General features: G+C 37.9%; 1 protein-coding gene across 1 annotated transcript in view; it reads right to left on the reverse strand.

Annotated features, from left to right (window-relative positions):
- Positions 1-26,137, reverse strand: part of UVSSA (UV stimulated scaffold protein A) — a gene marked incomplete at its 5' end in the record, with an annotated part of 48,964 nt that extends 22,827 nt beyond the window's left edge. Inside the window, 6 exons of the mRNA XM_017727537.1 lie at positions 3,648-3,759; positions 18,945-19,073; positions 19,698-19,807; positions 20,911-21,336; positions 22,499-22,619; positions 25,754-26,137. Coding sequence (XP_017583026.1) covers positions 3,648-3,759; positions 18,945-19,073; positions 19,698-19,807; positions 20,911-21,336; positions 22,499-22,619; positions 25,754-26,137 — 1,282 coding nt within the window. The remainder of the gene's footprint in view (positions 1-3,647; positions 3,760-18,944; positions 19,074-19,697; positions 19,808-20,910; positions 21,337-22,498; positions 22,620-25,753) is intronic.

Below are 26,137 nucleotides of genomic sequence, written 5' to 3' on the forward strand. Positions count from 1 at the left end.
GTTAAAAGAGCACATTATTATGGTATGGAATAACTATTTCTGCATCAAAAAACAAAGCTAAGATGGAGCCAGCACAGTGCTGCTCACAGCAATATATGTGTATGTTAGATAACACACCTGGCTTCCTTTTTTTAAAATTTGTAATGATGATTCTCTGATGTTTCGCATTTCTGAGGCCATTTTGCTTTAACCACTGTGTCCCCTCTACATCTTTGAGGATGTCTGTCAAGAGCCTGAAGCACTCCCAGTTCTATGTAAAGAACCAGATGACAACTTCTCTGCTAAGGAAATAATGGTTTTGTACATCTTATTAGCTCAGCTGGGGTATAAGCCTTCACATTGTTATGACTTTTCATAGTAAAAACAACAAAAAGCAGCTACTTAACACACAGGAAAGTATAACTCAGATACCATCAGATTAGGAAAGGCAGTCTGGGGACATCTAACCCAAAAAAAGCACATCACACTGTGATGAGAAGAGGAAAAAATATCTGAAATGGATAGAACTAAGCCTTGGGATTTTAGAATTGTAGCTTTGATCCCCATATGAAAGAACTCCGAAGCAGACTTGAAGATGCAATGTGAGCCACTAAAGTAGCTATTAGAGACCTAACAACATTCTGGCTTAAGGCTCAAATACAAGAGAAATAATCTTACTAACCAGAGCTGAAATAATGGTTTGTGACTGCACAGTCATTCCTAATATAATTTTGGATAAAGATGAAACGTGATAACCAGTAGACTGCTTCCATGATAATAGTCCCAAGTCAGAGAGTTTTCCTCACGTCACCTCTTGTAAAACAGAAATAGCACTCCCCCGTCCTCAAAGGAGTATTGCATGGGTAAATAATGCTTGCACTGGGACACAGACAAGAACTATCAACTAAAGTGGGTGCTTTGGACTAGACTGAGAATTGTTCTATTTTTATGTGGAAAAGCACATCCCTCAAAACAGAACACTTCAAGCCAAGATCACCAAGAGCAGGAGTGAACCTCTCATCCTTTGCCATCAGGCAAAAATTCTGTTCTATGGCACAAGAGCAATGTCAGAAGCTGCACAGTTCCATCCCTTACCTCATCCACCCTAAGGCTTTACGCCAATGGAACCAACAGCTGACCAGCAAAGGCTGGAATGTGGAAAATCTGAAGTGGCAACAATATTTTATTTCTCCCTAAAGTTCTCCTTTAAATGAATAATGGCTCCATTTTCCAGGGCTTAGCAATACCAGCCATACAAGGGCAGGTCACTCTTCAGTGGATATCAGCAACGGCAGTGCCCAGCGCTGAGAACCGAAGCAACCATAAGAAAATAATTTTCAGTGTTGTTTCTTTTTCAGCCCAATGTTCCTCTTTAGCACCACTGCGTACCTAAAATGGCTCTGCGGTCCCATAGGAGGGCTGGCCTCTTGTCAGCAGCAGACATCAGATGCAAGTGTAAATAAGGATGATACAAATGGGAGGTCATTAAAATTCTGGTAATGCTAATTTGGCATGACACCTCTAATGGGTTATATCTTCACACTTCAATTATCTAATCACCTAAATTCTTTTAACAAATTTACATTTCATTTTATACATCAAGATTCAAATAGACTTGTTCAATTCTACCTCCACCCAAACTGCACACATGCTCAATTCAGTTTCTGTACTTAATACCATCACCAATTTTGAGACTGTAATCATTAACCACATATAGACACAGCTAGTACAACTGCATGTTTCTATACACTTAGGCATAGAACTTCCCTTGTCTCTAAATATATTTTCATTTTTTACAAGTTTTTCAGATCTCAGGAGAGCCACAAAACTTACCTTGTTGGTAGGATATATTTTTGTGAGAGAAGTGAAAGGGAATAAAGTGACTTTAAATCAATAATTTACATGTCACGTTTCAATCCATTTCCACAGTCACGTTTTACAACTTTGTTTTCTGGTTTAATATAACAAGTTAATCTGACTTGTTCAGGAAAAGTAACAACAAAAGGAAAAAAAGCTTTTAACCATTCACACCTTCCACGTAATGCTGGGATTTTATTTTACATGGAAGGTTTAATGTTCCAGTTAGAACATTCCACTTGTGCAGACTTTCATTTTCTAAGCTGTGATTTTCAGGAATTTTGAGTTATTTTCAGACCATTTCCTAAACTGGGAACTTACATAATAACTTTAAATGGCAGCAAGTAAAGCTGAATGTCTTCAGAACCATCGGGAATGATTAGTTTCTTTCAGAATGTTATTTTTAAAGAACATGTCAGATAAAGAACAGCCAAGTGTGACCATTAGCTCACTACATAACCACAGGTATATAAAATGACAGAGAGGTTTTGTTTTCTGATTAATTGACTTCTTCACTACAATGTATTTTCCTATCAGCAATAGTTTAAATACAAATTGGGAATTTCTTAATCCATTTTATATACATTTTTAAAAAAATCCCTGAGTAGATAGTAGACTTCTTTATCCTTCCCTGTAAGAAGGAATTCAAATAGCAGCCAAGTATTGTGTTAGTGTGATACAAAGGGGGGTAAGACACTTTATTTTTAAAAAATGTGTGTCCATGAGGAAGATGGGATAAAAGAGAAGAGGTGAATACATTTCACTTCCAGTGGAAGCTGGCAAGTATAAACAGAACTTTTGCATATTAGGATTACTTAGGCTGCTGCTAAAGATATGGAAAATGAGTTCCAGGTGGTAGCTGCAGCCTGACTTTTATGAGGTAAACAGCAGAAAAAGGAAAAATAAGCATCAACAGGACTGAAAAAGGCACAGCACAGCACCAGTCTTACACAAATACTCACGGACAAGTGTAGGAGCAAGACACTTCCTACAGGTTTTTAAGTTAAAGCTTTGTGATGGCAGCTACCCTTCTCTACAATATACTGAAATCGTGGGAGTCCTCAAATATACCAAGTTACAGAGAGGTAAAGCTGCTGACTTACTAAGCAAGATGTACAAAGGACAAGGAGCAATGCACTGAAACTGAATTAAGATGAACTTTCCTCAGTAACACCCCTCTCAATTTTGCACAAACACACATTAAGTATAACTTTATTTAAAAATTATCTACTTTTAATAAGAAGGCAAAATTATAGTTTGCCATCTGGTACGTGCTCAGTGGCTGTAATGCTGCACTTGAAGGCTGAGCTGCATTTAACATCTTCTGACAGCAATACCCAAACACAAAGAGCCACCTTGCAGAGCTCGAAGTTGGCCATTCTATGGGAGGAAGTGGCTCTGCATCTCCAGCTGCTACTAATGCAGGCGATGGAACAGCACCTTACTCCATCTCACCAGACTGTCACCAATATTTCTAATATTCAGGCTCACTGCCAACTTTACTTTGCAATCCCTTCACTCCCACTATGTGTTTTGCACACTTACAAGCACACGGGTGCTGCTTGTGGCTCTGAACTCCAGTGGAAGATGATGGAATGAAATAAGCTGCTCATCTCAGTTGCTCTTGCTCCTAGGAAGTATTTGTTTATCTAGAGCCAATCACTGCTCCGGTGTCCATGTAATGACTTCCTCAGAGCAGGCAGAGATTACCCACACCGCTGATCACTTTATTACTTCAGAATGGCTGTTTATTTACCTTAGTGCAGCAGTAACACGCAGGGATAAAGCTTGTCACAGCTGGGCAAACTCACCATATTCCTTACGCAGGTGGTCTGGAATGTGGGGCTCATAACCTTCCTTCTCAGGGACCTCCACAAATTCATCTTCATCCTCATCGTCATCATCATCATCCGAGGCTTTCATCTACAGAGATATTCTTGTTGGGGTTACTTTTCTTTTTGTTTTCATGTGAAGACTGTTTTTCATTTCCCTTCACATTGAAAATATTTTGCAGACATCCTGATAGCCCTACTGAGACTTCTCTATGTCAAAAGTATTTCCATAATTATGTATTTAGTCTTTATCCAAGATTAGGCCTTTGCTTAACATTTTATCTCTAAAGACATATTCTATCCTAAGGGCTTCTTTAAAGCCCCTTTTATCCATTAGAACACATGCAGTTGGTGAAGTCTGAGAAAGTGTGAAACTATAAAATAAGGCCAAAAAATCTTAGAATAACATCAAGATTTTGACTTAATGAGCTAAGTACAGCTTTACCTCTTCTCATATGGATGATTTTACTCATTTAGCAGCACCCAAATAGTCTGTGGCATGTTAAATGGTATCACAAATTGTTTAAGAGCTCAAAACCAGAGCAGGCAAGCAGGAGGGGAAGCTGATGAATGGGCAAGCTAATAGTGACCCAAATAAGAATATTCAGGTTTGTATACTACAGTGGTTCACTGTGCTTCTTCACAACAGCACTAAGAATAATTTGATACACTCATTTCTTAACTAATGCAGTACATCCCAACCATTCATACCACCAGACAGCACACACTACTCTGGTTAAGACCAACAAAACAGGATATTCTTAAATGCACACTTGGTCTGTCCTGCAGTCTGAAATTGAGGATCTATGACTGGGTGAAAAAAAAAAATTGGAGTTCCAACTAACCAATGTAATTTATCCACATAAGTGGTTTCCTAAATATAATTTTAGCTAGCAACTTCTGTATATGTGCCATCAAATCTATACTTTTTCTAAGCTTGTTCCATACCTGAAAATTATTTTAGTTCTCAATTACACGTAAGCTAAAAGAATCTGTGTCATCAGACATGGCCTGTAGCATCAGAGCTTTAGAAAAGCAAATGCCAACTACCCTGAAAAGGCAACGATGGAGACTTTAAGCTTTATTTCTTTTGCCCACAATCAGAGTCACCTCATTCCCAACAACACAATTACATTATTGTACGTTTGCCATGTGCTTTTACCAGGAAATAGTAAGGGGTATTCACTAAATCCAACCTCAGCACAGGCTATCACTTTTTCCACTTCATTGCAGCAACCCAAAGCAATAGATAAGGAATACCATAATTTTCACTATTTTCAGCTGTGTTCTCTACTTCTATTAGTGCACCTGGCTTCTGTTAATATTCATACCAGCCACTCATTGTCACAAGCACCAGAGGATACTGCAGGTTTTGCCTGCAGCAGAAATTTCCCAGTTTAATTCACTACTCTAATCTTGTGTCACAGCTGAGTTCCTTTAAATCATACATATACTCTGAAGCCAAAACTCTAGCAGCTCATTTTGGTTTACTAAATGTAGTTAAAAAATTAAAACAAATAATAACTTAAAAAAAAAAAAAAATCAGTCTTTCTTTTTGGCCAGTATTAACTGTAAGCTGGACTGAATTAATTTCTAACAAAGAACGTTAATTGATATTAATACACAGATACACAATAACACAATGAATGGGTGGTACAAGTTAGAAATAAGATTCTTCCAATTGTTTCAAAAGTGTTTTGATTTAAGAAAGCTGCAGTTCCAGTGAAGAAGTAGAGAAAAAAAACAGATTTACTGTCCAGATGATGAGAGCTGATTTACTATTGCATTCTTACCAGAGAACACCTAATTAGCCTTCATTTTAAAATAAAGTCTAAGTATAATAATGTTTGAGAGCACCCTGCTTCCAAAGACAGGTAAGAACCCCAATGCAGTCTTAGCCCAATTGTCCCCACCTCAAGAGCTGCCAACATTCAGGCTCTGCTGGTGGATCCTGCACCCTTGGTTTACTTTTTGTTTCCCACTGCAATAATTTTTCCTGATCTAAAGAAAAGCAGCAGTTCAGGCCATACCTGGCCCAGCCAAGACAGATGCAGACCGAGCCTGACCTCCTCAGCAGAACTCAAAATAGAGTTCTAATCAAAGAAAGGATTAAATGTTCCACCATTAATCAAACTCACAAAGCAGATTTGAAAGCAGAACATCTGTCTGAAACTACAAGTTTTAGAAGACATTCCTAATAGCCTTTAGAAAGAAAAAAAACCATCATGTTTTGTACTGCACATCTGAAGAGGGCTAGAGATTGAAGAGAAGTTAGTTGGTTTGTATTTTGGTTTTGAAATTCTGCAGGTGTTGTCATTCCCTTTTCATCTATTAGGAACAATTTAAATTTGGAAGTAACCTCCAGCAATATATAACCTCCAGCAAAAAATAACCTCCAGTATTTCTCCAGCTACAAGAAGGACATCATCATAATTCTCATACTCAGGTTCCATTTCTTATTAGCTATTAAAAAAAGATTTCACCAAGATAAAACTTGTCATAGACGATCTTAGTCTACAACTTTGTGCCATAATGTACACACCGACTGTCACATCATAAACAGGGAAAGTAAATTCAGTATATTTCCTTAGTTTTTATTAAGTCTGTAAACAAATAAATAGCAACAGGTTTAAGGAACAGAGAAATAGTGTCAAACTAGTGAGAGGAAAAAACTCAGTTCAGCCTGATTATTTAATTTAAATTGCCAGATTATACCTAAAATAGCAGGGATATAACGCCAGTTCTTCCTTGCATGTCATATCTGAGAGGACTAGAGGGAGACAGGGTACTATCTTTAATTGAAATTTCACCTAATTTGTTCATATCACTGGAGGCACATATCTTTCTGTATGGTAATATACTAAAATTCAGTGGACTTCACTAATCCTCCACTTGAAAACTGCACTGGAAGCAACTTTGCTGTATTACCTGCATGATCTAAAACTTTGAAGCATGTGAAAAGCCTGACAGAGAAAAGGCATAATCAGATGCAAATTCACTTTGTTTAGGTACAATCCATGAACTGTGCATTCAAGTACTATAGAAAACATTAATCATAGGAAACTGTAATTTTTGTTATCAGTCTAACACTAATCAAAAGGGAAACCTGTCACTACCGCTGACCTGTGAAACGTCCCAATTATACTCTTCAGAAATGACAGGAGCACTTAACTTCCTCACTGAGTAAATGACGACAATCAATCAAGTTTGAATAACAATGAGCCACGGAGCTGAAAATTATTTTTTGTATAGAATCTACCCAGGAATTTATGAAAGGTGAAAAGCAACCCAAGGTTTTAGGGGCATTATGGCTTTCAGCTAGTGCAGCACATATCAAACACTAAACAGAATTTATGTGTTTTAATTTTCTAAAAGGTAGATGTGGACTTGGTGCTACAATGCATAACATATAATGCCAAATTTTAAATATGGGGGTCATTTTCATAAAATATTATGCGTATTGTTCACACCCTTGAATTTCCCTGGGGTCTTCTATTAAATTTAGATTTCCTGTAAAAAAAATTAACTGCTTAGCTAACTATCAGGAATTAAGCCCTCTTTTCTGTTCAAACAGACATAAAGTCTTTATCTTGATAAAATCCTTAACAAGATAAATAAGTTACCTTTTTACTTTAAAATATTAAAGTTGTCACCATTGGAAATTCAAGAAGTTGCACAGTAATAGTAGCTAGCTATATCTCAATTTACTTCATTCCAGTGGTATTTTATCAGAACCATCCCATTTATGCTGGTTTGATCCACTTCCTTTTTAGAGAAAGCAGGAGAGCTCACGCGCAACATTAATGATTAGAAAAGTATCTTTTTTTTTTTTTAAGTTCCACCTTTCAAGCACGAAGAAAGCTCCAAAAGCAACTTCTACAGATGTAGTAGGAAAGTTCAACCACCTCCTACCTATGTTTCCATTATAAGTAAACTTTTTCGGTCAATAAAAAAATAAAAATAAACAATCCACCATTAAATCAGAAGAAATAAATATTTAAGACAATAGTTTTAAGTGGGCAAATTAGTAAATGATAATCCTTTTAGGAATAAGTGGTTAGGGTACTTGCAAACATGAAAAAGGAGACTAAGATACAAACAAGCAATATGACATCTCTAGCGTGCCATGTCTGAAGGGAAGTAAAGTGCAAGAGTAAGTGATAAATACCATAACGTAAAGCTTTTCTTGTAGTGTACAAGATTAAATACCTCGAAGATAGGTAGTCACACAACTGCTTGTTTCTCAATCACCTGTCAGAGAACGTGAGAAAAAAGCTCCTGGTTTCAAATCCATTCTAATTATCAGGTGATATGAGGAAATTCACTAACACAGGCCACCAGTCTTATCAGAGATGGAGGGTGAACGACCTCCTGTCACTGGATAATGGTCCACCTAAAGAGAGACCAGATCCCTAAACATCAGAGGCTGCTTGCACCACTGCTGCTCTTCAAGTTCCACAGGGAAGGGAATTTTTAGCCTGTTAATCTGCTCTAAAATGCTGACATTTTTTATCTATTTATTTATTTATCTAAGTCATAGAATGATGTGTTTGCAAAACTATGTGTTGGTTGTTGGTTTTTTTAATGTGGTAGTACTAGCTATCTATATTCCTCTGAGGAGAAATGGGATTTAGCTAGGCAATTTCCAGATTCCTGAGTTGGACTGATTTACATATGAGAATATGGTTTAAAAAAAGACAGAAAACATACATGCATTATTTTCACTGTAATCACTTGGAACATCTCAATTCTCCTGATTTTCACTAAAAACTTCAAATCGTGCTGACTATTCCAACTAGACAAATGCAATCAAACCATTTCCTCCCACACTCATTTCAAAAACTAGAAAAAACAGATGTTTCCTTATTACTCTGCATTATTAAAAATACTGGAAACAAACACGGGATGCCAGTAGAAATGCAATTGTTTCTTTTACTTTGTAGTCAACACTCCAACGGCCTCCATCTGTTAGTGCAGCTCAGTGCAACCATAGCCCCAGTTAAAGGCCTTGTTCATCCATCCCAACCAGTAATAAATGTGAAAAAAGCCTCCACCCACCACAAAACACTTGGAAAGATGTGAAGAAAAGCCTTTGATCCTTTTCTCGCTTTTATACAAATTGACGGCTACATTGTTATGAGGATTAAAAACCCGAGTCTCTGCAATCATAATTAAAGCAAGCAATAAAATTACTGAAATATACAATGCAATCAGTTTATAGGACTAGACGTACAGCCTCTAATAATTATTTTAGAAAAAGAAGGAAGAGAAAAGATAGCACATGAAGAAGTCATATCTACTCACTAAAACACCACTTGCAAACTACAGCTGGGACCATTAAATAAATTTTGCATGGTCTAATTAACTTGGTTTGCAATCTCAATTACTTTTCACCCAAGAAATCACTTTTGTTCAGTTTTATGCGTGCCTGTTTCCCTTTTCTAAAAAAAAAAAAAAAAAAAAAAAAAAAAAAAAAAAAAAATGATGTAAGGCATCCTCAGACAAGTGAACTCTAAACTTCATTTGTCTTTCAGCAGGCTTGATGGCTATGCATTTAAAAACCCATTCTATCTTATAAACTAAAAATTAAATGTACTCAGCTGTGATGGTCGTCATTGCATCTGCTATTTATATGCTAATACCCTCACTGAAAGATCTTGCAAATTATTCCACCATGCCAATATCTCATGTGCATCTACTCAAAGCCAACTAAATATTTTTCTAGAAGATTTTGGTTAGGGAACCAGAATATTTATTGCTGTAGAACCTAGTTAGAGGGGCAACCTTAAGCACATCCATTTTTTATTCAACTGCAACACAAAACATACTTCAGTCACGTTAAATGAAATTTGGGGATACTGTATGTAAGAAAACAGTGACTGGGGTAAAAAATAATTTATACAGTGCCAGTAATAGAATCTGAGTAGTCAAACAGTGTATCTTAAATGTAAAGACAAGTTTCTCCTTTTCCATTCTTTTATATCATCCAACACAGAATGACATGAAAATAAATGCTGGCATTTGGACAGATTTTAGAACCATGCTTGAGTTTTCCCAAGTGCAACACAAGGAAAACACAAACTACTAACAGAGCTGTATTTATAAGGACCTCCCACATACCCTCCCTCCCCTTCACTTTGTGATAGGAACATAAATTCAAGCCCTGATGACTGCAAATTAGATATGTGGTCCAGGCAAAGCACATTTTACGTTCACCCGTAAAAGTATCACCATTCATTCTACGTGTAGTTGCTCAACAGCACATAAGCATCTTGGCCAGGCTGACTTTTATTTAGGAATGCACTTTTCACATTATTTCCTAATTTCCAGAGTTAGTAAAAATGCTTAAAGGGTTCCAGCCCAACACTTAGACAAAGCACAACATTGGAGAACAAGCATACCTTGCTCCAAATTGCTTTAGCAATATAACAAGTACCTGATGAACCAGTTTTTCTCTAAAGCAGGAGTCTGTGAGGGGCAAGCTCAAAAGACAGTTCAAAAGACCCTGAATCTTCATGAATCCCTTCAGAAAAAAATGGTATGTCCAATAGACCCAGTGTACCAGTGTGTGCCTTTACAGTTTCAGAGGACAGCAAATAAATGCAGTCTAGAAAACTGGTACACTGGACAAAATTATTACCCGAGGAAGATATTGCAAGGCAAGTTCAGTATTTCTTTAGTAATAACCACCCAAGATGTGTCCTCAGATGTATCTTCATACCTCACTACTTGGGCTCCTACTATCCACCAAAATCAATAAATTGTGTAAATCATCTTAATCCTTAAGTAGGTACAGCAAAAAGGCCAAGTTCTCCTGCATAATCCACATTTTTCATAAAATAAGTATCACATTCAGAGGAGATGTAGCAGTTTTACTTAAATTAGTGAAGGTTTCCAAGTCTAAAAATGCTGTTCCATTCCATGCATCCCAGGGAGCTAAAACTTAAGTCTGCTACCCTTCATTATTCAAGTTAATGAAGTCCCCCAACATAAGAGAGAATTGGTTCCTACAAAATTTATGCTCACCACCTATATTTGATACCTATATTTAATTTGTTTTATCCAAAGTGACTATAGTGTCAGTCTCTTAAATGTCATTGTGTAATATTTATACAAAAATAAAGGTTACATCTTACTTTTAGAGTACAGCAACATACTTGTCCCATGCAGTTGCTGTACATACTTCAGGCACAACAGCTTATTACACAGTAAAAATCAATATACTTAACAGTAGTATCTGATACGTTATTTTCATCACATGTTTCATTCACCCTGGGAGATGAGCTAATCATGAATCACTTTGTCAATCTGAATTCTCTGATTAAGTAAAGATTGACCTTTATAATCAGATCTGCATTACCTGAGTTTACTCAGCTTCTGAAAGGGACAGTCTCACTATCTGAGCTTAGCGCTGCTACAGAAATCTTCTCTGGATTAGGTTCCAGCCAGTCCAGGTTCCTGCAGTAACAGGACCTCAACTGTGGGTACAAAGGAGGCACTGGGAATCATCAGGGGAGGAAATAGAGCAGGACTATCCCTTTTCATTTCTGCTCATGTTTAGATCATATTTAAGCCAACCATAAAATCATTACCAAGATATGTAAGCGGCTGTTCCCTGTACAACAGTAACCTGTACAAAAAACACCACCTGCTAAGAAGCAGATCTGGTAGCAACATAACACACTAAGAAATACCCAGTAGAACTTCATTTTAACATTTCAGGAATTGTAGAAATGAGTGAAATAATTTTAACAGAAGAGGAGGCAATCATAAAACAGCATTGCACATATTATCTGTGCCTTGAAACCCAGACTTTTTTTCTTAATTCATGGGTAACTCTGAGTACGGAAACTTTGTAAAGTCCTACTCAGTTTTTCATTCCTTCAGACAAAAGGAAAGGTTTGCATATTCAAAGACTGTGGTGTGATGAAGAGAGCAAAGCTAGAAGCCAAGTGACATGAAATCATGTTTAGAGTCCACACTTAGCCTGTACCCAGAGCAGAGTCCCCAAGATGTTTCCCCTTTGTACGATCAGTAGGAAAGCCCTAATTTTGTCACTGAAGAAAGCGGCTCTTGGATAGCCAATGTAAAGGTCACAAGTGCTACCCTGAACATGTGAACTGCCCTTCTCTTCTTTCCAGATTACCCATTTTTCCTACACACCAGCCCAGATGAAATTGTTTAAAGCCACTGAGAAGGCTGTAGTGAGGTCCAGGACTGGCTGTATCCATTTCTGGACCAAAAAATTGGTTTATGGTCTGATAATGCAAAGGTTAACCAAAAATACGTCTTTCTTTACACCCCCCTAGAGAAGTCTTTAGATTTTCCAGTGCTTTTCAGCTAGTGCAGGTCATCTATGAGATGATGAACTGTACTCCTGTGATCCCTTGAAATATTTTAGGCAACATTGAGCTATTTAATTTCTTTACTATTCAGAGGCCTATACATGATAAAAGCTAAATTTTAGAGCTGAGGAGAAGAAAAACATCATTTTCATCTAAATGTGGTATAACAAGATTCCCATTAGCACCCATCCATGCAAAAAAAAAGTTCTACTGCATTTGATGGATTACCACCTATCACTTAGACCACAGCAAAGTCAAGCTGCTAAAACTTTGTATCCACCACCAATGCACACATGCTCCTGTCTCATAAGTCAGTCTGTACACACAGACACTCTAAAAACAAACTGCAGCTGACTTCAAGGATCACATTTATAAATTCACTTGAACTGCACATTCAGATGCTGTTATTTTTAACGGGTAAATATACATCCCAATGACATAAACCTAATTTGTTACAGACAGGTTAACAAATTATTCTATGCAAGATACATATAGCCTTACATGTATTTCTGATTGTGGATTTCAGGTACAAAGATACTTCAGATGTGAATACATTTACTTTAATAATGCTGCATCAGCTACATTTAAATGCATTAGTATGTGTTTCAAGCCTAAAAATTTTCTTCCTTTTCCATTTTTAAAAATACACATTTAGCAATGTACCTCTATGAACCTCACAAATAAATTCACTTCAATAAAACTGTTTCCCCTTGTAAAGTAGGATGGATAAAAAGCTGAAAGCAAATTTATATCTCCTACTTACAGAGTACACACTGCTCAGTATTCATAGATGAATCAAGGGAGATGACCCTTCGGCCTGAAAAACTTAAATACTTAACATAAGGGTTAACTTGATGATGGAGACATCCTCCTTTATTTTACACTCTATTAGAAGAGCTCCAAATTGCATTGTGCGACCTGCGAATCAGATAGGGATCAGAGGTCGTCACAGTGACAACCCTAAGAATTCATGGCTAGATCTGCATAACAAGATATTTTTAATAACTTCATAGCAGTGGCAGGCTCCATGGCCAGGGCAAAGCATAAAACATACCACAGCAACACTCAGCTCTAGGGAAGAAACAAAACCAACCAAACCCATCACCCAGCTGATCAGACACTTTAATAAGGGAGTGCTGTTCTGAGGGCTAATTTTACAGTGTTTTGTTTTATATCAGTCCTATATCCTAATAAAACTTAAAAAAATAGAAAGCTTTTAGCTGAAAAGTGATTACAAAAGAGACATTTAACAGAAATAATAACACGACAAACATGACAATAAAACTAACGACAATTAAAATAGGGAGGAGGGAAGAGAGAGCATTAAGTATGTGTATGACCTATTTAATATTCTGTGTTTACTTTTACAGTTATTGTTGACCTGGCTTTTTTGATAAAAAACAAACAAACAAAAAATTTAAATGTTTACCAATTTGACCATACAAACATTAATAAATTTTATTGTTTATTCCAACCACATTACATGCTAACAATGTATAGAATCTGGTAAAGACCATCTTTAGGTGTAATGCTGATGTACTTATCAAATATTCCTGTATTTCTCTATAGAAAACATACTAAAACTCAACATCAAGTTACCATTCAAATCTTAAAATGAAATTCTCCCAGTTTTCAAAGGGCAACTTTTTGTTAAGAGGCAGGGTTTTTGTTAAAAAGCAGCACCTGGGGTGCTGTTTTTCTACCCAGGTGTCTCTCCTGCTGCATGGTCTGAGCATGTTTTAGCAAATGTGATTTCAGGCACTGTGAGGGATCACTGAGGACAGTTACCTGACTCCCAGAAACAACTTCTCTAAAATGAACAAGAGGAAAAAACTCTAAGGATGTGAGTACAGGAAGCTGTTACAGAAAGCTGTCAGTGGGACTGGATTCTCAATGGCTACAGAAGCAGAAAAAGAAAACTAAAATTCAAGTGCAGCTTTTTTTTTCCTAAAGCAGGCACTAACTTAATGAAAAGACAGACTTGAAAAGAGCTGGTTATAAAGCTACAAAATGATCAGGTAGAAATAACTCGTTAGAATTGCTAAAATTCCAAACTGTAGTTGAAGACATGGGGGAAAAAATCAGCAATAGTCTTGTAGCCAAGTAATTGGTAGAACTCTTGGCTTAATTTGTAACATATTAAAAATTTAACCTTTTAATGTATTTTAGGACTAAATAATGAGCAGCAAATATTTAAATTGTAAATTTGTAACAATTTTCTGACATTACTCTTTCTGAAAAAAATCTGACTTGTATTAGAGTGAGGTTTAAGTCTCAGATTCTGGACAACACAAGGACAGGCTCCTCCAAAGCTAATTATTAATGGCATTATTGAGTTCAACCAGATGTTTCACATGGATAAAATTAAGTACACGAATAAATCAAGATCCAAGTGTATGCTTAAGACTTGACAGAAGATAAGGAAAGGTGAAACAAAAAGTAATGAATACAGTTAATGAAAAACTATATATCCCTGGTTGTTAATGCAATTTGAAATTTAAAATTCAAGGTGTAACAGGCAGACACAGTAAGTGATCCCTCTGCTGACAGACACAGGAACGGGATTTTTCTCACATCATCTTTCCTCCTGGATTCTGTCTGTCCAAGTTTAAGCCAGCCTGAGTACTAAACCTTCCATGGCTTTCCAAGGTAATTACGTAAGATATAAGCATACTTCGAGTCTACAAAATGCAGCTAATGAGCTACATTTCTATTAACAATGTCAGGATTTCAAGTATTAACCTGATGGGTAATTTTTAATGGAAAGGGTGTCAGTGAAAGGTAGTGTGCATGACTTAAAATACAGTACATACTTGTCCTCTCTAAAACTGCAAGTTCATTTGCATCTAGTCAGCTTCAAATCAGACACTAAACAAGACAAAAAATTAAAACCCAGTATCACATGAAAAGGAAGAAGACATTATGAAACAAATCTATTTCTAACCAGCAAAAAAATGTTTTAAAGAACAATTTGGTCCTAAGTTATTCCCTGCATAAGAATCAAAAGTCCGGAAACAGTAATGTCTATTTAAACCCCATTGTAAGCCAAAAATTACAAATTGTACTTCTGCAATAATTCACAGAGTCACGAATTAACTTGAAGTGTCTTTGGTATGTTGCTGTTGTAGTAAGTTTACCTGAAAACAGACTGAGCAGATGGCTGGCTTTGGATCAAGGCGGCACAGAGAAAAACGTGCAGCGTGCAGTTTGCACTCCCTCTACTGGGCACTGGAATTATCCCGAGCGGGCACTCAGAGAAGAAAGGGCCATGTCCGAGCAGCCCGGTACCATGAAATAAAAGCCCTTTTACAGCTCCCTCTTCACCTGGATTCAGCCAAAGCCCAGATTCACAGAAAAACGAATTTCAAAACCCTCAAAATGTTTATACCCTCAAAATGCATTTCCTGTCAGAAATTTGGCTGACACCCCAAAGAAGGATTTCACTACAGTGAACATAACTCGTGTAAGCACACAAAAACTCATTTGCCCGTGACCAATATAGGAAGTCTGTAATTTTTTTTTGTCCACCCTCCACCCATTTGAAAAAGTAACAGCTCATAAGAAATGCCTTGACTTCTGATCTGCTAGGGATATAGCAGTGGGAATGGGGAATGCTTAGACTGGGCAACTGGGATGTATTAATAATTACAAAATCTGCTGCAAGGGATTTGTTTCTAGACAGTCAAAGGATAACCTTTGTTTTTCTTTTCCCTCTCCTCCCACAGCTCCTGAGAGGCAAGCACAAAACAGACACTAGTCGTGCTGGCAAGGCTTAAGTGTCACACAGAAATGATGGCCCTCCTTGTAATTAAGGCTCTCTGATGGTTTGTGTTCTTCACTCTCATGGAGGAGGAAAGAAAGAAGTGGTTATAGCTCATGTCACTATAAACCATTTTAAGTTGAAGAGTCTCACTGTATAAAGTTCTGTGCTTTCCTTCAAGTGACTTTGTATAAGGGCTCCCTAAACATACAGAAAGTTCTCCTTTGGTTTGCAAAGCACTGTGACTTTTCCATTTTTCAGTAAAGGTAAAAAAAACCTTCAGAGGAAGTAACTTGTGCTAATTGTGTAACAGGCTCTGATTGCCAAAGGCTCCTGCCCTGGAGGCTTGTGCTCTGCGATATGGAAAATGAAATGAGAAGCAATGGAAAGCATGGATGTAATAACAAGGATTGCCAAAAGCCCACACCTTGTGAACCAAGCAAATATTTCTTCTGTGGAATCAGGCCAGGTAACCATCAATTTCTTGCTCTCAGCTCTTACATCCAGCTACACTGCTGGTATATTCATACTGAACTGCAGCATCAAGAATTACTCCAGATATATACAATTATTTGCATTTCAGACACATCCATGTGTAACTGATCAGCTAAAAAAGAGGAGCAATGACACATGGCAATGGTAATGGACCCCAGGACCTTCCCTCTTTAAAGTGGCAATTTAAATCTCTGTGGGATTGAGAGTTATAGTAGAGTCCACAGTAATAAATTTCCGGTTTCATTGTCTCTCACTAAACCCTTCCCTTTACCAACTTTCTTGATCTCAGTTCGAGGATGGGTAAAGCCTTTACTCCCTCTGTTCCCAGACAGAACTGGAACAAAGCATAGAACAGAACAGATGAAAAGGGGGAAAATCAGCGGCCACAGAAGCATGGAGATTGAGCATGAAGAAAATGCAAGAAGTCCCAGGAGAACAGGCAAGCCCAAGTCCCCAGCCAAGTTGCCAAGTCCTCATCATTCTGTTTTGTATTTGCTAATTAAATAAAACCACTCTCTCCCCAAAAGAATGGCTTGCTGTGGAGCAGGATTATAATAACAGTTGAAATGAGCAAATACACAAACAACTCACCTTTAAGTTCTCCAGTTAAGGATACAGCGACCTCAGAACGCATCCCCAGAACTGCCATCCTATCCAAACACAGACACAGCACAGACCAGCTACAAACCAGCTGACATGGGACCCTCTGTACTCAGCCACTTGATTCACATTATCCCTCTCTGCTTACTCAATGCTCCCCTTCATTTCCAGGTGTGCTCATGTCCACACGTGAGCAGATACAGCCTCTGCTGACCCCATGTGCCAACAAATCACATTCCTAAAGCACCATGCTGTCAGGACACGGTGGCTGGGAGCCAGGGCTTTGAAGGACAGACAGGCCGTCTTCTTCTCTTGGCTTTAGAGATACAGAAGACAGCAAAACTTTGGCATGGCAAGAGCTGTAACTCCAAGGACACAAGGACGTCCAGACAAAGCCACAACACCTAACACAGGCAGCAATGCTCAATTAAAGAGGAGATGTGTGCAGTGTTTCACATGCTGACATGTAAATATTTGACAGATGGGGATTTAATAACCATGCTCTAAGAGATTCTGTTTATTTTGTTCTACCAGACTCAATTTGCCATGTTTTTACGTTTCAGTAAAGTCATCTGACACATGAATAAAATATAATTTATACAGTTTCCTTCTGCAGTACAAAGCTCTCTATGTTCAGGTTATAAATTTAAAATAACTCAGCACTAACACTAAATTTGGTTATTTTCCACTGGAGAAAAACCCTAGGAATATTTATATATTGTTTTCAATGCTTAAGTTAACTCAGTCTGCATTGCTTCATTTTGAAAGTATTGTGAGTGCAAGGTTTTGGGGATTTTTTCCCCTTTTAGCAATGAATTTATTAGCTTTCAAATTAATATAGGCATTAGCTATAAACATGCTATATAAACCTATAGCTAGCATCGGTCACTCTCGTAAGTGGCAACAATACCACTCTAAACACACACACATTCACGTACACACACACGTGAAAATCAAGGCTTGAATGTCTTTTATATCTTGCAAGAAATATAGCAACCAATATTCCATGCAGAGGTGCAGCAAATGAAGTCCTGTCAAGCAAATGGCAGGAATGACAGCAGATGTCTGGATTCCTTCATAGCTGGTTGCATAAAGGTAGCACACATATTTCACCGGAGAAAAGCCTCTGACAAGACAGTCTTTCAGTACTTTTCATTCAGAGTTGGCATTTTTGACTGGTGGGGCACATCAGTAGATGTTAAGATGATGAACCAGATTAATCTTGATTTAGCTTCATTTGTACAATGAAAGAAAATTCTACAACACTCAGTCATGGCTAAAAGAGGCTACAGAATTTAGCTCAAGGTGTAATGTCCAGATCAAATTCTTACAATCCACTAAATTCAAACCAAACACTAGTCTGGACCCTGAGCCAAACCACTTATTTTCATGTCAAGCTACACAGTTATTTCATTTGATCACAGCCAACAGAAATGAGTATCATGCAGCTCTGCTATTTATCTATGTAAACAGGCCATAGACTCCTTTTTGGATCTGAATAATGTATTTGATCTTTCAGCCTCTGTTTATTCACAAGTTCTACCTATTTCACAAGAACTGTCATAGGTAGTTAATCTCTGTGAAACAGTTTGATGCTCTACATTCTCCTATGATAACTTTAATCACATTGCATGCTTACTAGAGAGAGTAAATGCTACAAAGCAAAGAAACTACTGTCCTGGACTGAGAGACTCTCATAGTTCGGTAAGTTGTGAAAGAATGTGAGCAGTACAGTGTCTACTGATAAATATGCACAAAAGCAGCTGAGTACATAACAATGTTACACATGAAGCAACTAAGAGCAAATAAAATCTGCATTTAACCACTTCTCTATCCTAAACAACAACAGGGATGCTTTAAATGGTTTTGGTCTAATAACCATTATATAGACTATTATATAGGTGTTTACTGCTCCTTGAAGGAAGCTACAAGCAGCTGAATTAGTGTACTTTACAATAAACCTGGTGTTCTGAAAAGTTTCCCAGGTTAGGGCTTAAGAGAAAGAGCATTTTTCTATATACAAGCTAAGCTTTACTAATGGTCCTCTCTAGTAAAACAGAATTTTAAGAAACTCACCATTTTTCCTTTTCTTGCTTTAAAGGAAATGTTCATTTCCTTATATTTCTTCATAGCAGTCTCCAATTTATTCTTGAGTTCAATGGCGCATCTTAGCCGATCATCATTGATTCCTGCTCTGGTAAGTAGCTGCAAATCAAGAAAACAACATTCTTACTCTCTTCTTCTAGAAATCTGACCCAAAAAAAAAAATTTCCAGTTTTACCTCATAATTAATGAAACAACCTTGTCACAAATTCCTTTATTTTACAAGTAACAATTAGTGAAGCCAATTCTTTTCCTATCTAGAATATAAAAACTAATAGCAACTAGTGAAGCCAAAGAATGAACAGCTATTACAAACATCTTCTGAGAGTGTCCTTCTACAGGCCAAATTCCATGCAGGAGGCTCCATGATATACTGATATACATGCTAATCTGACAGAGATGTCTAACAAAAACAAGCTGTGTTTTACTTTAAGACTTTGCAAAGAAGCAAAGTTTTACCTATCAAAAAAAAAAAGAAAAAAAACAACAAAGAATTGCCTATAGGTACCCACACCCAAGGCTGAGAGCTATCAAACAAGCCACATAGCTCCTGCAGTCTCCTTTAGTCCACTCTTACTGAAATGGAAATCTTCTCTAATTGTTCCTGTTTCTTCAACCTTCATTTCCTTTTGGCTCACTCTCCCTCAAGCTTTACTGTACTCCAGTCCTTGTTTCACCATCCTTTTATTAAAAATATTAAGAAAAAAAATTATTTTTTTATCCCACCTGAATCCATGACTGCACAGAAGGCCAGAACTTATTTCTGAGAAGTTTGTGAGCATCCATGACACTATTTATGATGGCAGTATTATCTTCATTCTCTTGCACTTTTATATCTGCTCAAAACAGGGGAAAAGAGTTAGTGGGTACATTTGTAGTATCTTCACCACAGGAGCTAAAGAAGGCAAATTAATCTTTCTAAGATATTTGAACTCTTCAGGGAAAGTTACAAACATCAGAATGCTTCTCTGTTCAGAACTATTCTCCTACTATCCACACATTCAAAAAAACAGACTAACAGACTAAAAGATGAAAAGTGTTCAGTCCAGCATGCCAGAAAGAGTTGTTAAGCCATCACAAGGAATCACCAAATAAACTACAGACAAGTTCAGTCTTACTATTTACATTACACCTTGTCCCAAGTTCAAATGAACTGGGCCTCATCGTACCAGTTTCTTTATATTCAATACAAAATAATCCCTACCCTGGTGGTAACAGGGACTTGACTGTCAAAGAAGCCAAGTATGCCATTATCCAAGTAAAAATTATACTTTTCACCCACTGTTGTCAGCAAACAGAGAAGCAGATACCCCCTTTACTGTTTGCACATGAAAGTCCCTTAGGACAGGAATTGTAAGAGACTTCCAAAACACAAACCATCCTGATTTTTCTACAGGTAACTCACATGAGCAAAGTTATACAAAAAAGGTGTAATCCCTTCCTATGAAAACTACTTACTGCTTCTTGCAAGCTGTCAGTAGCAAGGAGAAAGTTTCAGAAACACTCAACTGTAAGATTTTTAAACTAGCAGCTTATTCTCCAGCTACAGACAGAAAGAGGTGAGTAGAAAGAAAATTAAATATGATAAAAATATTTTTTTTTCAACATAAGAGATTCATCTTATTATAGATACTACGAAGTGCTGTGATGGACTTGCAACAACTAATAAGAAAGCTCAGTCTCAGAAGGTAATTAATGAAATCTGCTAATCACACACAAGGACACCCAAAACAAAGAACACTTACTAGAGGAACCAGAAATAGAAAAATAAAAAATAAACTTAAAAAGAAAAATTAAAGTGGTGTCCAGGAATCCCAAAGCAAAATGGTGTTCAGTAACCCCAGCATTTAAGTAACAGAAACAAAACCAAAAACCACAAGCACAAAGCCCTTCAGAGAAAGGCTGCCTCCAGCTATAAGTCAAAAGTTTTTCCAGGTACCTGTGGAGATTTCAAGGTCTAGAGTATACTTATGTGAAATAAGCCCATGGTTCCTAACAAAAGTCTGGTAATCGTCGTCATCAAGAGCAGGGCCACTGGATTGAACATCCGAGCATGTCCCTCCATCCAGCTCCTTTTGCTCAGGCTTCTCATGTACCTCTTTGTTTCTATCAGGTGTAACACACTGAGAAACAGGAAGAATGTCCTTGCTGCAGCATGGCTGTTCATCATCCATGCACCCCAAAGAGGATGGGTAAACTTCCCCCTGGGAGGATAAGGGGGATGCAGGTCCAGCCTCATTAGCAGACATTTGTTCGCTGAGCTCCGGTTCCACGTTGTTCACCGCAAAATTGAAAGGATCTGGCATCAGAAGCTGGAAACAGTTTTCCATCTCTGTCAGCGTATCAGCAATCTCTTGGGACATTTCTATCAAGACACAATTGGTTTGTAAAATTGTTAGATACTGTAAAATGTTAATGTCTCCAGAGCAGACAGAGAGTTACAAAACAAATATGACTGCCAAAGGGGGAATTCATTTATCCAGTGACAACTGAGCCATACAGATCTTCCTCTTCTGCAGAAATTGTCCTTATAAAAGCAACAATACCTAAGCAAGAAATCTAGAATTTCCTGAGCCAGTCATGTAGAATCAGGGCTCCTCCTTTCCTTATCCTCTCCAAAATTTCAGTATGCAAAGATGAGTTAAGTACTTCATAGAATTTGAAGCAAAACAAGGTTGAATGAGGATATTCTTAATGCTGTTGGGGGGTATTCATTCTACAACCATGAATTTTATAGCTGTGTGTAGGAATAGCCATGAATGTATGTTATTGCTCAAAGAGATGCTACTGATACAAATTAGTTTAAGAAAGTTAAATCTCTTTAAAATTCCACTTTCGTGCATGAGAACATTTCCAGCATGTAGAATAAATGGAGACACAATTGCATGCATTATATACACCAAAGTAATTTAATTAAATAACCCTTTACCACAGCAGAATAATATCCTTACTATCTCTGTTGTTCTTTGGGGTGACAGAAATGTCTTTGCTATGCATATATTGCTCAGAGACTCAGGCCCCAGTTACACTTTCTAGCTGCACTATGATACTTCACAGTTATCCTACACTGCATCCAGGGTTCCTGTACAGACCATTGCCTGTATTTATGGAACACAATGACTATATATAAGTAATGTCATCAGCCAAGAAGGTATTGGGAAGTCTGTGCCTTGTCAATGACACAAAAATTAAGTCACCAGCTCCAAAAAGTCTTGTGATATGCTTCTTAGGGGTTATGCATTCATACTTTACTGAATTAGAGACCAGACTTTCACTTGATAACATTTTTTCTTTTTCATCTCTTCCTACTGAACTCACAGGACAGTCACTTCTTTCCCCTGATATTCTTTAGGTAAGAGAGAGGGAGGGTTGAGCTCTAACAAATGCAGTATTCCTGCTTTCTGTGGTCAGCTATTATCTGGATAGTTATTCTCTCAGAATTTGTTTCAAATAAGCTTAAAAAGGTTGCTTTAAAAACAAACAAAAAACCAAGCCAAAAACTCACTAAAAGAATCAAAGCAACCAACCTTCCATTTCTTTTTCAGTTCTTTTGACTTTTTCTTTGTAAATGTTCTCCAGTCGTTTTTGTTTCTCCTCCTCCCTCCTCCTTTCAGCCACAGTTCTGGCATGCACATCCTGAAAATCCACCTAAAGAGGAAATTAAGAAAAAAGTGTAACATTCCTCTTAAGAAATATATAGAAAATCCATTTCCTAAGATCCTTATCTGTCGTGAAAAATCCTGCTACATCAGCAATCAGCCAGAAGCTCAGCAGCATTTCCTTTTATCTCTTCCCCTCCTTGAATCAATAACTACAGCAATTGTGAACGGAGTTTTTACTCCTACTAATAAAGGACTGTTGAGAATCAATGGCTTTCAAAAGGAATCATAAGGTAGAAAAACAAACCCCTTAGATTTTTACATCCAGAGTGCAGGAAGGAACTGGGCTTTGGGAGACTTCTGTTACAGCACTGGAGACAAGGAGTTAGGGAGAATGAGCAGGAAGAGACTATGCAGGGTAGATATTAAGATTACATGAAAACATCACACCAGGTCCACCAGGAAATTTAGGAAAACTTGTAAGCACTATAACAACTAGTGTGTATATATATATATGTCCCTTAAAAAAGAACCTTTTAAGAAAGGAAAGTAGAAGGGAAGACCTTCAAATTCATTAAAAATGACCAAATTTGTGATTTTACAATTACCTTTGCTGCTTATCAGTATTGAGGGAAAAGTTAACATTCAGTCTCACTTCCTTATGGCTGAATTATGAACATAAATCTAAACAACTCAAAATGCTGTTTCTTAAAATATTAGCAATATTTTGGGATTTTTTTTTTTTTTTTGTTTGGTCTTAGATGGGATAGTGGCTCCCAAATACCAGCAACCTACAACAAAGTTCTGGAGTCACACAAATGTTTTCTATCTAAAACCTGTCACAGAAACTGGCATGGAGAGTCTCTGTCAGTTTAGGAAATAGGCCCACTCACCAAGCTGGGGGTTTTCAGAAGGAAATGGGTGAGCAGAAGGGTGGTAAGGAAAAGAGCTGGTTTCACAACATACAGCATCATATGGATCACCAGAGTGAGCTTTTTTCATTTTCAGGACCTGATTTTTCTACAGGTTTGCATAGTTCCCCACACAGAACTGGAAGAAACAGATCCTCCCAAAGAGCACCACTGCCAACAAAAGCAGAACAAAGATACAGAACTCAGGAACTACAGCTACGGTTTGCAGGCAGTCAGATTGGACTGCACAGAAAACCAGACATAGCTACAGCTTCCTAAAACACAACTTCTGCCTCATGCCAGAGTACTCACAGTGGAGTAATTTGCCCATTCTTTCCCATTCTCCATACCAAAAGGACCATGAAGCCTTTTACTGCTGCTCTGTAATTATGGAATTAAATGTATGAGGAGCAAAAAATTGCTCTTGACTGAAAGGATATTAAGCAGCAGGCTGAGACAACTACTCCAACTTTTGTGAAAATACTGGAATACAGCAGTACTATACTCTGTGTGGATCTCTTTGAAATGCTGTTCACTTTGCAATTCCAGCTCACTCCATAGTTCCACCCATGCATTCCTCAGATGCAAAGATACTACAGTATGAGTCATGTGCCCAAATATGCAAATACTTGGAAATACGTGAAATATTTTTCCCCTTTCTTCTTCTTTTAAACTTTGAGATAGGAGTTTGAAAACAATTACTTTCATGTATACTGAAGCATTATTTGCTCCTAAAGTCAAACATTTATAGAGGCACCTACTTGGTACCTACAACTACTGACCTATTAACACCAAAAGAGTGGGGAGCTCTTTATCTTTACACCCGAAAAGGGCAGCAGCTGTCATCTTCTGACTGTTTATAAAAGTGATTTTAGTGATCATTAAGGAAAAAAAACAACCAAAACCCAACCACAGATCACATAAAGAGCTAACACTCCACCCAAGTTGCCCTATACTACTGTGCGAAACCTGTAAAACTCAACAGCTGATGTATTTTACTACAAAATAGTAGCAAATGCCTCCTCAAAACTTTTGGTTACTTCTCACACTTCAAGTATTAAACTGGCAAAGGACCAGCTGGTTCATATCAAGTCTTTAAGTACAAGAGTTACCGAAGTACCTGAGATCGTTTCTATTGATATTCATGCTTGTAGAGAAACTCCAATTCAGCTGCTCTAGAAAATGCAACAGCTTGTATCAAAACATGGAGAGGGATCCCCCAGTTGTTACTGGGGAGCAGCCACAGACCACAGGAGCACAGACAGACCCACCAAACTTCAGCAGAGTTGTTGTACACTTGTGTTCAACTGGGTGAAACTGTATTATGTGTTAAACCCCCTTGTCTCAGTCTTGTACTTCTCCTCATCACTGTCATTTAGTTTTCTTTCTTCATTAAACAGACAAAAAAGGAGAATTATAAGACAATCATCTTTTGTGAGCAGATGCCAAAATCTGTATAAAAACCCAGCACAGTACAGTTCAGGAGGGAACACCATTAGCTTAGCATGGAACCAGAACAACAGAAATACATCACGTATCACACAAAGGTTTTTTATCTGCTGTTAGGAATGTTGAATTTGTCTTTCTGAAAAGAAAGAAAACCTGTATGTTTAGTGAAAGCCTGTTATCGTTGTAGATGGTGTGACTGCTAGAATAGCATTCCAAATTTCACTGCTGCACCTCAGAAGACAATAAAGCAGCAGGATGTTCCAAACACAGTTAACTTGAAGTGACATCTAAAAGCTAAGGTTTACATATATGAAATTTTTCCTTCACAAAACCTCTTGTATGGCACAGTAAGACTGCAGCTGAGAGTGGTAGGCACCTACACTTGTAAAGTTGTACAGCAAAGGGGAGCTAGAACTGGGCAGCTCACTATAGAAATCAGGCTAGTTTAAACTGGCATAGAAAGACTTAATAGCTGTTATCCTCAGTTTAAGGCATGACCATTATCTCCCTTCCAAAAAGGGCTAAACTTTGGGGCTCCAGTCAGGAATCAGAGGGTGAAAGCCAGTTGAGTGAGCAATACTTGCACCCGGAAAAAGGCAGAGCCCAGCTCTAAGTACAAGACTGGGGTTTCTAAAACCTACAGTACTGCAAGATGAACAGAAAGCCTACGGTTTGTTTTCCAAAGACCATGCTCAACAGGAGGTCTCCTACAGGCAATGTTATTTCCTACAGCTTTTTTATTACATTTATTGGCCGCCTTGCTTTGAACAACTCCCGGTGATCATCACCTAAAAACACACACTGGAGTAACAGCACAGAGTACCTTTTTATTCTGCTTTAGGAAGTCGTATCCCAGGGAAAGCTGCTTGTAGGCCTCCCCATACTTCTCGTGCCAGTCTTGCACTGCCTTTATGGCCGCTTTCCTCAGCTTCTGCGCCACCTCTTTGGGCGGGGGAAGGGGCTGATCGTGGTCTATCCCCACCGTGAGCTCCAGGAACTCCTGGAAGTTGGAGATAAGCAGCGTCCTGAACTGGTGGGACCTAGCGAACAGCTCCTGCACGACCTGGAAGGCGGAGAAGCGCATCTCGGCGTGCTCCTCTTGCAGCCGCGTCAGCAGCAGGTGGTAGGCGTGGCTGATGTGCTCCTCCGACGACCTGAGCACAGAGAAAAGGATGAGAAAGGTGGGGGAAATATTTAAAAAGCGGTT

Source organism: Corvus brachyrhynchos, unplaced genomic scaffold (genome assembly GCF_000691975.1).
Source record: "Corvus brachyrhynchos isolate BGI_N302 unplaced genomic scaffold, ASM69197v1 scaffold80, whole genome shotgun sequence".
Classification (NCBI taxonomy): Eukaryota; Metazoa; Chordata; class Aves; order Passeriformes; family Corvidae; genus Corvus; species Corvus brachyrhynchos.